Source organism: Rana temporaria, chromosome 1 (genome assembly GCF_905171775.1).
Source record: "Rana temporaria chromosome 1, aRanTem1.1, whole genome shotgun sequence".
NCBI classification, from domain to species: domain Eukaryota; kingdom Metazoa; phylum Chordata; class Amphibia; order Anura; family Ranidae; genus Rana; species Rana temporaria.
In genome coordinates, this window is record NC_053489.1 from 640159187 (window position 1) to 640174726 (window position 15540).

General features: G+C 38.8%; 1 protein-coding gene across 1 annotated transcript in view; it reads right to left on the reverse strand.

Annotated features, from left to right (window-relative positions):
* Positions 1-11079: 11079 nt before the first annotated feature.
* Positions 11080-15540, reverse strand: part of FOXI3 (forkhead box I3) — a 4626-nt gene continuing 165 nt past the window's right edge. The window contains exons 1-2 of the mRNA XM_040335943.1: positions 15001-15540; positions 11080-12348 (exon numbers count right to left, since the gene is read on the reverse strand). The exon at positions 15001-15540 is cut by the window's right edge and continues 165 nt beyond it. Coding sequence (XP_040191877.1) covers positions 11795-12348; positions 15001-15540 — 1094 coding nt within the window. The 3' untranslated portion in view covers positions 11080-11794. The remainder of the gene's footprint in view (positions 12349-15000) is intronic.

Consider the following 15540-nt stretch of genomic DNA (forward strand, 5'->3'; position numbering starts at 1 on the left):
AGGCAATGTATAAGTTGACTGCATGTGTTTCCAACCTACTAGAAACCGGTGTACTAGCATTCTTCCTGGTTCAGGGTCCGTGGAACGCATGCGTCACTTCCGGTAAGCTGTCTGAGAGTCACGCCCGGAAGTGACGCATGCCTTCCATGGACCCGGAACCAGGAAGAACGCTAGTACACAGGTTTCTAGTAGGTCGGAAACGCTTGCAGTCAAATTATTCATTGCCTGTTTCAGCTTTGTTGGCAAAACATTTTTCCATCTATATCACTACCACCACCTATATTTAACATCTATAGAGGACTTTCAAACGCGGGTTTGATTTAAGCACTGCTACAGCACTATTTTGGACTTTCATAGAGTTTTTTTTTAGTTTTTGAATATTACTGTTTTGTTTATGACATGTTTGTTATTTAAAAAAAAATAACTTTACAACCTCTTTATGGTGACAATGATTGAACCTTGTCACCTTAATGAATGAATGAATGAATGAATGTCTTGTATAGCGCAACTCATGCGAACTGAATCGCCTCTGGGCGCTTTTTCCAGACAGATTCTGCTTGCTGGTGTGGTCATTTTACCCCGTAGGATCGTTGACACGCTTAAGACAGGAGGTATGTTATTGGCTGGATAACCAGGTAAAAAAAAAAAGAAAAGCTAAAGAAAATATATAGCCAACACATCTAAGGACTTGCAAACTGCACTCCTTGCCCTCTTACATGCCACATTTGGCATGTCCTTTTTTTGGGGGGGGGTACCTAGATTGTCTGGCCACTAAGAGCGCAGTGTGATTCGCGCATTCGCAGTGCACGCCCGGCTGTGAAGCCGCAAGTTGTCAAACCGGGTGTCCACACTTGCAATGACGACGCCGCGTAGAGGTGGGAAAGAGGAGTGGGGCTTCCGTCGGCTGCATCGCTGGACTGTGGGACAGCTGAGTGTCTATTTATTAAAAGTCACCGGCTACACTTTCTGTAGCTGCTGACTTTTAATAAACTAAGGAACAATTGGAACTCCTCTTTAAGCTATCTTGCTGTATTTGTTGTGGTTCTAAGTTCTATCATCCTGCAGTTTTTCATAAATGTATATGACTTGCATCTCACCACATACATCTGGCTGAAGTGAGAAAACCATTCCTGGTTCTTTACTGCCCAGATAATGGCTGTACTAAGTAATCTCTTCCATCTTCCCTGATCACTAATCCTTCCCACCTAATCTTTCCTGTCCTCTTCTCAGATACCAAATATCCCTTCAAGCACTTTGCTCAAGAAAATCCCATTAAAACACCCTTTTCTTTTTTTTACAGATATTTTACTAAATAGAATGCTATACAGATCCCCTAAGGTAAGATAATCTACACTCAGAACTAGTCATCTCATTCTGGGTAGAAGGACGATGTAAAGTCTTCTACTCCTTTCCACTATCCTGGATCTGTTCTTGAGCCAAAAGTCATTCCCTTGTTTGCAGAAAACATAATTCCAGGTATTGAGGAACCTTAATGCCTCGTACACACGGTCTGACTTTGACAGTGCAAAAGTCCGCCGTGAGTCCTTCGGAAGTCCGACGGAAAGAAGAGAACAGGTTCTCTATCTAAGGTCCGTCGGACTTCCGACAAAAAAAGTCAGATGGAGGCTACACATTGGACATGTACATCCGTTTTAGTCCGAATGCATTTTCGTCCGAATTTCATGTATTTTCGTTATCGTTTTATCAAACGATAACGAAAGCACAGAAAACGAAAACTGAAAGATCCGACATAAACAAATGCTTTATTTTCGTTTTCCTTGCGGTCGAATGTGCCTAACCTTAACTCTATTAGTCCAATATTATTCTACATAAAGAGAAAAGATTCGACATAGAGAGAAAATATTCGACATAGAGAGAAAAGATTCAACATAGAGAGGAAAGATTTGACATATAGAGACATGAAGAAGAGTCGACATAGAGAGAAAAGATTTGACATAGAGAGAAAAGATTCGACATAGAGAGACATGAAGATTCGACATAGAGAGACATGAAGATTCACATTTTTTTTATTTATTTCTGTTTTAAAGATTCTGTCGAATCTTCTTTTTTTTTTTTTCCTTCTTCTTCTTCTTCTTCTTCTACTTCTTCTTCTTCTTAGAACATTCGACAGACACCATAAGCCTTCAATGACAGATTCAACATTAATTTGGATTTTCGAACGAATGCATTTTTTTTACGAAAAACAAAATTAATTAAAAAAAAAATTCAAGAGTATTATATTTTTCGGAAGAAAACTAAATTACGAAACAAAATATTTCAGTGTGCACATGTCTACTACACATGGCTGGACCTTCCGAGAAAAAAAGCCCGTCTGACTTTTTTTCTCGGAAAGTCTGGCCGTGTGTACGAGGCATAATGCTAATCCCATTTTTATCGCTATGTCAATACTGACATTCGGATCACATGGGTTTGTTAGAAAACTAAGCCATCTGATTATTTTTGAAAATTCTAGCTTGTAACACATAGTGTTACTGTGGATACAAAAACAGTGCATGTGCCACGTCCTAATTATTTGGAAATTAATGAGAGATAATAGAACTTGGACTTTTTAGACACACCAGTACACAATGTTAAAAGCACTCTGGAAATAAACATATCATATAGACTGTTTGTATTTTGTATGTAGTGCAATAATTTATGTATGAGTGGTGAATACTTTATTATACAGGCAGTATACATTAGTGGGAATTTTAATCCAATTGGTTGTTACTTTTTATATGATATCTTAAAAATAATTTTATTTTAACATTGTGTACTGGTGTGCCTAAAAAGTCCAAGTTCTATGTTCTCTCATTAATATCCGATTCTTTTTCATTTCAAAGTGGGAGTAAACTCCCATACATTAAAGTGGATGTAAACCCCGAAATGTATTTTTTTTTTTTTTAATGTCACAATGTAGAGAATAAGATTTCCTATCATCTGTGCCCAGTCTTGCCACACAGAGTTAATCCAGCTCTGGGCAATCCTCTTTTATTGTTCAGTGAAATAAAACCTTAGTCCGTTCCGCCCCCTTGCTGTGAGTGACAGGTTATTTACATATCTCATGCACTAGCCTGGAGACAGGCGTTATTTTAATTCCCACCCCCACTCCTTTTCTGAAGTCATGTGGTTACTTTTCTGTATTTTGGACTGGATGTTAGTGATCATAGCAGAATTTAGTGTAAGGAATACACAGGAAACACATGTTGACAAGGGGAGTGTAGAGGAGGGCGGGGAGTCTACTGACATCACGACTCCACCCACAGAGCTCCAGACAACAGATCCACCCACAGAATCTGCAGTTTTTCAGTTCTTATAACAGACAGAGGGGAGACATTTGACAGGTAAGGATACATGCAGGAGGCATCTATATCCTTATAGATCAGCACTATGGCAGTAGTTTAGAAAGGATAAGAGTGGGTTTACATCCACTTTAATTTTGCCTATAGGTAAGCCTATAATAAGGCTTAGCTATAGGTACTGTAAATATCTCCTAAACATGCATAGTTTAGGAGATATTTACTGTACATGCAGCTGGACACATCTCTGGCACATGCGCTCTGAATGAACGTTTACCTGGGCCAATCCTTCAGTGTCCTGTGCCGTAAATGATGGCTCCTGCATGCATGTGCATAAGTGATGTCTTCACGGCTCTGGTCACTTACATAGCCAGTCCGCAAACCTGGAAGGAAGACGGGTGAAGATGGAGGTCCTGTCAGCGGTGACAGGTTGCTGCTGAAAGAGCTTCGTTCTAATGCATACTAGCACATTATGACTTTGCCTCGCAATTACTAATCTCCAATCCCAGCCTCATGTATGCTGGGAAGTGTCTGCAGAGCTACACAGCAGATCTTTGAGGGTGGAAGGTGTGCAGAATTTAGTTTTAATAACATTATATCCCCACTCCAGGGCTTTGATTTTGGGTCAGAGCCTTGATGCCCTCCGGAATTCTAGTTAAATGAAATGGGGCATAATTCAGGAGCGTTGCATGATCAGTGAGCAATTGAGTCTGAAGGTGAATATAGCAGGCGGGGCTGCTATATTTATTTTACAGGGGATCCACATTTATTTTTACTGTCCAAATATGAATTGGGCTTTTACAAAGAGTTTAAAAAAGGAAAAGTCTTCTTTGCCTCCCACTATACGACAGTGGTTCTATAGAATTCATGATATAGAACATATGGAAAATCTCAAAGGAACAAATAATACATTTCACACCATATGGTACCAATGAAAGGACATCTCCCGTTCTAAAGAATATGTCCTTATCCTGACTAACTCTGGGGAACCCTTAGCATAGATGTCGATCACCGCCTATATAATTTATTTTTATATATATATATATATATATATATATATATATATATATATATGGACCTATTTTCTCTCTCCCGTTGGATCAGAGGGCACTATTTTCCCTCCCACCCTCCCCCACCTTTTTATCCCTACTCCTCCCTTTCCCAACCCCTCACCTTCCCTCCCTCTTTGCCTTCTATTAAAGTTTATAAATAATTAAACATTATCGCTATTCTACCTAAGCCCTGGTGCACACTGGCGTGACTTGTCATGCAACTTGAGAGATAAAAGTTGCATTACAAGTAGCACCCATTAGCGGCAATGGAACCATTCTAATAGGAGTGACTGGAGTCATTCTGACTTGGAAAACGGTTCCTGCACTACATTTGGACCAACTTCAATACAACTTGCATTGACTTCTGTTACCCCCCTGGCGGTATTCCCGAGTCTGACTCGGGGTTACATTTTTGTGCTGCGATCGGTAACCCGGAGTCAGACTCGGGCTCGCCTCGCTGAATCCACAGGCAGTGTTTACTTACCTTGTTCCTGGATCCAGCGATGCCACCGCGCTGTGTGAGCGAGCGGGACCTCCTCGCTCGATTCACACAGTGCCTCTGTGTGCCGCTGATCTCCGTTCCCTGCGACGTTACGACGCACGGGGGCGGAGAAAGGCGCCTAATTCAAAAAGGTAAACAAACACAATACATACAGTGTACTGTAATCTTATAGATTACAGTACTGTATGTAAAAAATACACACCCCCCTTGTCCCTAGTGGTCTGCCCAGTGCCCTACATGTTCTTTTATATAATAAAAACTGTTCTTTCTACCTGCAAACTGTAGATTGTCCATAGCAACCAAAAGTGTCCCTTTATGTCAAAAGTGGTTTTAGAGCAGCTAGAAAACAGCGATAATAAATTAGAATCATTGCAGAATTGTGCGATAGCGATTTGTGGGGAAATTCGTCATAAAAAAATAAAAGTAATGACAGCGACAATTCTGCAACTGAGCAAATTTCAGTGATTTTGAGTTGATTACATTATTGAATCATTTTTATTATAATTATATTATTATTTGTTATAATTATTTATAATTATTTATTATATTATAATTTATAATTTTGTTTTTAAAAAAAATTCAGACCCAGGATGCCTACTAGACTCTTGTTTGGTCAGATTTAAGTGAGTTATTCCTAAGAATTACAGGCCTACAGTATAAAACGCCAAATTTCCTTGCAAATAATGGTACCGCTTTTAGCACCTAAAATCTGAAATAATCATACCGCTAGGGAGGTTAAAGAAGACGTATGCAAGCCACAATGAAGTCGTGCTGGGATGTCAAAATTCAAATTCAAAGTCTTTACATTATCATTACTTTATCTGATCTTTTTTGTTCATACCATGGAACATTTTTATTCCATTGCTTATATATTTGTTTTTATACTACTATTATTAGTTATACGGTTTTTTTTTACGTTTTCCTTGCATTGTAAGGGCTTGTATAATATTTCATAATACGTAAAATAAAAGAATGCAAAAAAAAGGAAAAGACTTTGGCAAAAAAAAGCAACACCTGCACAGTGGTGTAGTGGTTAGCACGTTTGCCTAGCAGAAAAATGATTGTTGGTTCAAATCCCAACCATGGCACTACCTGTCTTGAGTTTGCATGTTCTCCCAGCACCTGCATGGGTTTCCTCCCACACTCCAAAGACATCCTGCTAGATTAGTTGTCTCCTGTCTAAATTGGCCCTACTATATGTATGTATGTATGTATGTATGTATGAATATGAGTTAAGGACCTTGGATTGTAACCTCCTTGAGGGCAGGGACTGATGTGAATGTACAATTTATATGTTGACAGTTGACAGCACTATAATTAGTACCTGCAATAAAACACCAAAAAAAACATTTTCTTGTTTTACTGATGTTACTTGGTAAAGAAGGTCTACATGCTGTTTGCATGTTTGGTATGCTTTTTCTGTAGCACAAGTAAAAGTAAGTGAAAGGCACCCATGCTGGAGAATTTTATAAGCCGCCACTTGTGGGCCGTTCAACTGCATTCCATAGAGAGAAGTGCTGGCTTTACAGACATCATTTTCTCTTCCTCATTCTCCTTTCCACAGAGGTCATTACAAAGTCCTATTGTTTCCATGTTGTCAGAATTTATTTTTTAATACTTCTAGTTTTTGTATTAAATACGATATTGTCTGCAGAGCCTCTCAGTGGGGTCAGATATAGTTCATTTATTGGTATTGGAGGCCCCAGTTCATAGGCTCAATTCACTAAGCTATAAACACGTGTTATTTCCCTAATGGGCATTATTTTCAGCCATGTGACTGTTATTTTCAGCCATTTTTGGGGGGCAGGAAACTATCATTATAACCTAGTGAAAGCCTCATGTCCAAAATAATATCTCACCGGGGGGAATTAACTTATCTAGATGTAGGTAACAGAGTGAAAAATACTTTACTGGACCAACATTAATATCAAATAAAACAAAAATCTAAATTTCACTTTCTTGAGTTTTTAAAATTACAATTTTTGCTAGGTTATTTAATTTGGTAAGTTATAACTATACAGCACAACTAAACCCAAGAACAAAAATGTAATAGATTAGAGCTTAGTTACCAACCTTAGATGTGGTGGCTGCCTTAACCACTTGCCTACACAGCACTTTCACCCCTTCATGCCCAGGCCAATTTTGAGCTTTCCAGCGCTGTCGCACTTTGATTGCACGGTCATGCTACATTGTAACCATGTAAAAAAATATATCATTCTCTCCACACAAATATAGCTTTCTTTTGATGGTCTTTAATCACTGCTATGTTTTATATTTTTTACAAAAAAAAGGCCGAAAATTTTGAAATAAAAAAAACGTTTTTCTTAGTTTTTGTCATTAAATTTACTAAATGAGTAATTTTTGAGGCGGCACTTATGGACACTGATGAGGAGGCACTAATATGCTGCACTTATGGGCACTGATAGGTGGCACTGATGAGCACTGATAGGTGGCACAGATGGGAACTGATAGGTGGCACTGATGGGCACTGATAGGTGGCACTGGTGGGCCCTGATAGGTGACACGGATAGGCGGCACTGATGGGGACTGATGGGCACTGATAGGCATTGATTGGCAGCAATGACGGGCATTGATGGGCAGCAATAATGGGCATTCATGGACAGCACTGATAGGTGGCACTGATAGCAGGCACTGACTGGCATCACTAATGGCCGCACTGATTGATGACACTGGTGGGCACTGGTGGGCACTGATAGCTGGCACTGGTGGGCACTGATTGCTGGCATTGGTGGGCACTGATTGCTGGCACTGGTGGCATGTTATTGTAATCATGGCACTGTCTTGATGTCCCCTTGAAGGAGATGCCACTGATCGGCTCTCCTCGTCACACACTCTGTCAGTGTAAGGCGGTGAGAGCCAATTACTTGCTTTTTCGTGTTTACATGTGACTAGCTGTGATTGAACACATGGTTGAAGAGCCATCGTCACAGCTCTTTATAGAGATCGGGGTCGCGCCGTGTCCTAGCAACAGACATATGACACCGTCCCAGAACGAGAGCCGCACCGCCGTTCCGGCATTTGACGGTGGGCGGGCGGCAGGCAAATAAACAACATATTTTGGGATAACAACATTTTCAGCAAGTACAGAAAATACTTTTTGAAATCGCCAGAAATTAATATCCTTGTCACTTCCTGTGAGAGAAACAAAACACAAAAACATTCTTAGCTTTCTTGTGTAGACTACTAATCCCATCACCCCACATGTAGTGGGGTTAAACAAAGACAGACATATTTGAAGTCTAGCCTGAGTAGCAACCATGAGACCCTTCATAGATGCAAAGGAGAAATGAGCCACCCAGGGACAGAAATTGTTTTACTTTTTAAATTACCAGTTATAAATAAAAGGGAAAAAAGTCCAGTGTGCAGTGATGTGCACAAGAGAAGCGCCCCCCCCCCCCAGGTCTCTCACTCCTCATTGGCTGAGATGCAGCAGTAGGAGCCATTGGCTTTCTGTGGGGGCACCAGGCATGGAGGAGGGGCCCAGAGCACCCAATAAGAGCAGGTTCAGGGCTGCTCTGTGCAAAACCATTGCACAGAGCACATATGCTCTGTGCAAAACCATTGCACAGAGCACGTAAGTATATAAGGTTTGTTATTTTTTTTTTAATTACCTTTACAAACACATCATGTCTTTTAAACATTTTTACCACTACAATAAAAAACAGGATGGATTTGGGTTTGCCCTGTCCTCTAATTAAGTTTTTCACTCAACCTTTATAAAACGTGAAGTTCTATTGTATAATCCTACCCTACCCTCTTTTTATTTTATTAATTTATGTATGAACCTAAAATTCTTTGCTAGCAATAGATTTCTAAGCCAGCGTAGGCCACAGCAATTGATAAAAGTATAAATTTTAACAGAAACAAATCCTTTAGTACTAGGGGAGGCTCTTTTTTATACTATTCATTCAAAATACCCCATTACATATAAAGTAATGCAAATTTAAAAATATTTTTTTATAATCAGCACAAACATAATACACTAGATATTGCACACATTAGAGAACAAAAACTATGAAATGTCTTGATTGAAAATTAATTAAACAGATATATTGCCTAAAACCCTAACTCAAATGGCACAGAGGCCTGAAATTATCAGCCAAAAATACGCACAAGGCCACATTTGCATCAACTTAATTTCAGGAAGATCACAGCGCTGGCAAATAAATATGTGCACCTTAGTAAAAAAACATAAAAAAATAATCTATTTTTTTTTTTAGGAAATTAAACTGTAAAACTAAGGCCTCGTACACACGACCGAGGAACTCGTCGTAAATGAAACATCGTTTTCCTCGACGAGTTCCTTGTCAGGCTTGTGGAGAAACTTGACAAGCTTGCTTTGCGTACACACTGTCAAGACCAAATCTCCTCGTTCTCAAATGCGGTGACGTACAACACATACAACGGCAGGGGAAGTTCGATTCCACGGGCACAACCCTTGGGGCTGCTTTTGCTAATCTCATGTTACTGCGTGGTAAGTAAAAGTTTGGTAAGAGACGATTTGCACTTTTCAGACTGTTACAGCGTGACAAATGTGTTATCTCCATTACAAACGCTACTTTTACCGAAGGTGCGCTCCCGTCTCATACTTTATTCTGAGCATGCGCGGGTTTCTTAGCATACACACGAACGTGTTTCTCGTCGAAAACCAGCCCGACGAGGAACACGACAAGGAAATTGAGACTCTCGTCAAGGAAAAAGAGAACTTGTTCTCTTTTTTTCTCGTCGAGTTCCTCGACAGTTTTCTCGATGTAAAACATACACATGACAGTTTTCCTCGGCAAAAAAGCTCTGCCACCAAGTTTCTTGATGGATTCTGTCGAGGAAAACGGTCGTGTGTACGAGGCCTAAGTTTGGATTCTCTGCAAAATGAATAGAGAGAAGTCCTGAGGCCTCCATCAATTTTAATTTATAAGCTGGAGGAGGGCCATTTATAACTAGATAAAGGTCACAAAAAAGGAAAAAAGGAGGTTTTACACGACACAAACAACAGCACATGCCTGGTGTAACATAAAGGAAATGCCAGCAACAGTCCTGCTCAGGGTAACAAGGCGACTGATTGGCTGCTTGTATCAACTAATCAGATTCATGCTTCTATGTGAAAGTCATTGTAGAAATATATTTGCTCTTTGTTATTACACCAAGCCCAAACCTCCATTCTTACACAAGTTTTAATAAATACCACCAATGTAATTGTTCTAGCCTCCATTGTTGTTCAATATTGTAAAAGCAAAAAAAAAAAATGTAGAAAAAAAATACTGGGAGATTTAGAAATGTTGTTACTATTAAAAACGCAAAACACTTTGTTGAACAAAATACACAACAGGGAAATATGACCTAATACTACCCTAAGACATAAAAGATATGGTCAGTTAAGGAGGACCTCAACCTAAAATGTGCTCTTTTAAAATATGTGTTTAATTTATATATAATAAATGTGTACACGTGGCCCTTCTCGAAATTAGCACTTACTATTAAACTTTCTTTTAGGGAACCTGTAATAAGATTTTCACAAACCTATGAAGATTCTTTTGATCGTAGACCGAGAAGGCGATCTAAGCTTGGTGTAGCATTTACTTAAATAATGTTTTCAAATTTTTCCCAGAATTTTCAGATTCATTGGTTTTCAGCCACCGAACATCTCAGATGTATTAGTAGGAGGTACTGCTCAAAGCTGACTTAAAGCGCTGACGCCAGCCGTGGGTGCCAAGGCCATAGGAGACCCGTCCTCATTTTAAGTACACAATCTGAAAGGGAAATTACCCAATATCTCAACTACGTTGTTATTATTACTACAGTGAAATACATAAATTTTTTGGGGATTAAATATTGGTAACTATTTAAAACTTTTGTTACCTTTTAGGAAATTTGCCTGCATATATTTTGAACAAATAGAAAATATATAACATGTAGAATATTATCTTAATTTTAACACATGCCTATATAGGTTTGTGAAAATAGTAAAATATTATTTGCTATATGTTATAGCATAATTTAAATTCAATTGTGAGTTCAGAAATTATAATAAAATATCAATGGCCTAGCTCTGTTCTTTTTTGAACTGTGAAGAGCCTTTTATAGGTCTATCCATGTTTTGTGTAACAAAAAAAAATGTAAACCTCTTTTGTTAGCAGTCAGAACCAATATACTTACCAATATAATGCCTCTGAATTCAATAGTTACATAAACTTGACTTAACAGTTGAAAATGTTATATGATTTATTGCAAAAAGAAAAAAAAAATACTTCAGTTTGCCTGGTTAATATATAAAAACATATGAAAAACGGGACTCAGCATAAATAAAAGCAGTAAAAAAATTCCACAAGGTACACAATGGAAATTGTATATGTACAAAAACAGTATTTACAAAACAATATGCCATGGGCAGTTGCTTAATTTGTGCAATGGTGTTGTTTGCAGTTTCATATCTTGCCATATTTCAATATTCAACTAAATATTACAATTAAAAATTGCATTAAAAAAGTCCAGTGTTTTTTAAAAAAAACATTGTATAGAGGTGATAACTTGAAGTATGATTCGAGATGAGAGTACAGTATTGTAAGATATAATTTTTTTCAAATCACTTGACGCCAATTGCTTGGTTAAGGCAGATTGAGTTATTAAAAATTCAGTCATATTTAATAATTTTATACATTTGAGGCAGTGTCACTGGAATAACCAAAATTCTGCTATTTTTCAGATTCCAGTAATATCAGCAGGGTCTTGCTTTTGGACCACCATTAAAATGTTTTCAGAGTGGAATAGTTTGCTTGATTAATAATATAACAATCACTGGGTTAGATTCTTAAATAGGTCCCAACCCACAGGGTTCATTCCTCTTCCACATTTTGGCACCTATGTGTATATAACGTGGCTTGATATCCCAAAAATTGTTTCCAGCATCATTACATTCCCTGAAATTAAACTTCACTCCCTTCCCTTGTGTATATCAAGCTGTTGACACTGAAGGTGTTGTAGAAATGGCTGTTGAATTGGCTACCCTGATTGGTGGAGCTGGAGAAAGTGTTGTAGTACGGAGCTCGGCTGAGGTGCAAGCTGTCCTGTAGATCTGCAGATGGCTCCACCACAGAGCCTGAGGTGAAACTGCTTATACCAGTAATGTTCCTCTGAGAGAGTTCATTCACCAGCCCCAGAGACATCTGTCTGTTCACAGAGGTGGAGTCCAAGGAGGTCATGCTGCTAAAAAAGTTATTCAAGCAAGGGGTAGAGGTGATGGCTGGAGGAGAGGTGCTTTTCCTATCATCTGTGGCCAGTTCCATCTCAGGGGATGAAGGGGTCAGCATAGATGGACTACCTCCATCTTTCCCCCCTAAAGCAGAGCGACCTTCTTCACCTTTACCATTGACAGCTTCAACACTGCTGGATTCCGATCTTCGCTTTCTCTTCCTGCGAAAGTTTCCATTATCAAACATCTTTTCACAGTTGGGGTCTAGAGTCCAATAATTGCCCTTACCTGTTATGAAATAAGAATAACAAGGAATAACAATAGTTACATAGACTTGACTTAACAGTTATAGTTATCAATTATAACAGTTATAAATAAAAAAAGTACGCATTGACAATCAGCAATATGGTTTCCAATTTTTAAATCTTGATAATGCTAAGATATGACATTAGGTAGTGAATGAAGGGAAACAACTTAGTCACTATGATGTCATACGGTAGATTTACTAAAGGCAAATAAGCTGTTCACTATGCAGGGGAATGTTTACTTTGCAAGGGAATGGGGGTTATTTACTAAAGGCAAATCCACTTTGCACTACAAGTGCAAACTATAAGTGCAAAGTGCACTTGAAAATGCACTGAAAGTGCACTTGGAAGTGCAGTCGCTGTAGATCCGAGGGGGACATGCAAGGAAAATAAAAACAGCATTTTAGCTTGCGCATTATTGGATAATAAAATCATCAGAGATTCCCCTCATTTCAGAACTACCCCTCAGATTTACAGTGACTGCACTTCCAAGTGCACTTTCAGTGCAATTTCAAGTGCATTTTGCACCTGTAGTGCAAAGTGGATTTGCCTTTAGTAAATAACCCCCACTGTTCCCTTAGCTTAGCTAATGTGGTGAAAATCGCAAGCAAGGAAAATTTAAGAAACAAAAAATTTTATTTTTGCTTGCACACAATTGGACAATGGAAGTAAGCAGAGCTTCACCTTATTCGCTAAGGTAAAATTCCCTTTTAAAGTGCAGATTCCCTTGCAAAAAGTGAACAGACTGTTTGTCTTTAGTAAATCAACCCAATTCGGGCATATTTATTTTACTGCAATAATCTATAAAACTTATCTTTTTTTGCAACCATAATGGAGACAAAAGGTCTATATGAACAATAGCTATTGACAAATATCCACATAAGCTAAAATGTAGAAGGCACTGCCAAAATAACAGATATCTGGCAATGAGGATCTAATGCCTATGGACACTGGTTATACTACAACTTTACAGCAGATTCTTTCAAGTTAAGGGAAAACTTAGAATTTTTCTCAGTTTGTTCCAACTCTGTGTTAGCCTAGGTTCACACTGCTGCAAATTCAAAATCGCATCTCAAATCGTTCCAAATCGTACCCAGTGTGAACCAGGGCTTAAGGTGCAATTTTGTGATCATACATCATTTTTTGAGTGCTACAGTAATTGCTACTGTCAAAGGTTAAGCAATCAATGGTGGAAACTGTAGAGGAACTCAAAGTTATAAGTGCAAACGTTTCCTTTTTGCCCCTGTTCCACTGTAGTATTAGATTCATCTATTAGATTGTAAGCTCTTCTGAGCAGGGTCCTCTTAATCCTCTTGTATTTTATTGTATTATAACTGTATTGTTCCCCTTTTATATTGTAAAGCGCTGCGTAAACTGTTGGCGCTATATAAATCCTGTATAATAATAATAATGTATAATACCACCTATACATTACCATAGATCTGTGCACCCAAATAAACATAACCCCAAAAAAGCTAATTACTACTTACTCTCAAAAAATTATTTCATTTCCAAATACAAAAATTATTTAATTGCTTTATTAACAAACATTAATGAAAATTCGTTTAAGGCAAGATGAAAACAAAACTCAAAAATATGTTTACTACAAAAACAATTATAGAAGCAATGTCAAGGCAAATTAAGTTAAGACGTTTTCCTTTTTTTTTTTACGCATGAGATAAGTATACAGTAAAACCTCGGATTGCGAGCATAATTTGTTCAAGAAACATGCTTGTAATCCAAAGCACTTGTATATCAAAGCAAATTTCCCCATAGGAAAGAATGGAAACTCAGATGATTTGTTCCACAACCATTTGATCATAAGTCCTTCAGTTTATAGTCCATATAAAAGGTTATAGCAATGTGACCAGGCTGTGTAACCATAAAATGTCCATCCACAAATGGAAGCCTCCACAAGGGGATTAGAAGCAAAATCCATCAGGAGCTATAGAGTTTCAAAGAGAAGAGAGGCAACTCTCAGGCCTCGTACACACGGCCGAGGAACTCGACGTGCCAAACACATCGAGTTCCTCGGCCAGTTCAGCACTGAAGCCGCCGAGGAGCTCGGCGGGACGAGAGCTCCCATAGAACAACGAGGAAATAGAGAACATGTTCTCTATTTCCTCGTCGAGCTCCTCGTCGGCTTCCTCGGCCGAAAGTGTACACACGGCCAGTTTCCTCGGCAGAATTCAGCCAGAAACTCGGTCGGAAGCTGAATTCTGCCGAGGAAACTGGTCGTGTGTACGGGGCCTCGTGTGTATCTTCATTAAATGTAACCATATTGCTACACTTGGAGGCTCCTCTCTTCTCTTTTATATTCAGTCGTGACATGACGCTACTTGTATATCAAGACATTGCTTGTATATCAAGTCAAAAATTATTAAAAAATGTTGCTTGTCTTGCAAAACGCTCTCAAACCCAGTTACTCTCAAACCAAGGTTTTACTGTATATAGACAATGATTTTTTGTTTCAGAACTGAAATTGTTCAAGGTCACCCAACTAAATTATTGTTGTAAGTTGCAACCCCTTACAGTATATAGCACATACAGTAAAGCAAAAATAGTATAATTAAAAAAAAATTTTAAACCCCAAAATTCACATAACATAGAAAAAAAACATATATATATATATTACCTGGGTCATCCTCATCTCTTGGAACTTTCTTAAAGCAGTCATTAAGGGACAGGTTGTGCCGGATGGAGTTCTGCCAGCCCGCTTTGCTCTTTTTGTAGAAGGGAAAGTTGTCGGCCACATACTGGTAGATCTGGCTGAGAGTGAGCTTCTTTTCTGGAGTGTTTTGAATGGCCATGGCAATAAGAGCTGAGTAAGAGTATGGTGGCCTCACAAGCTTCAGCAGTTCCTCCTGGGAGGCTATGGATAACCAACCAAGGTCCGTCCCTCCAAAACTTGTCGAATTTGGCAGGAATTGTCTCTGGGATCCATAGGACGGTGGCATGTATGAAGCTGAGTTGTTGCTGTGAAGGTAACTTGGTGAGCTGTTCACTCCAGGCCCACCGAGCCACAAATAGGGGTTTGTTGATGGTGTATAATCCCCTATCCCATAATTGGGTGCTCTCTGAGAGTTGTGCAGGTTCTGCTGGTGATACATACTGAAATTGTCGCAATACACCGCCATGTCTGTCGCTTCTTGGGCACTTTTTGAGTGAGGTTGCT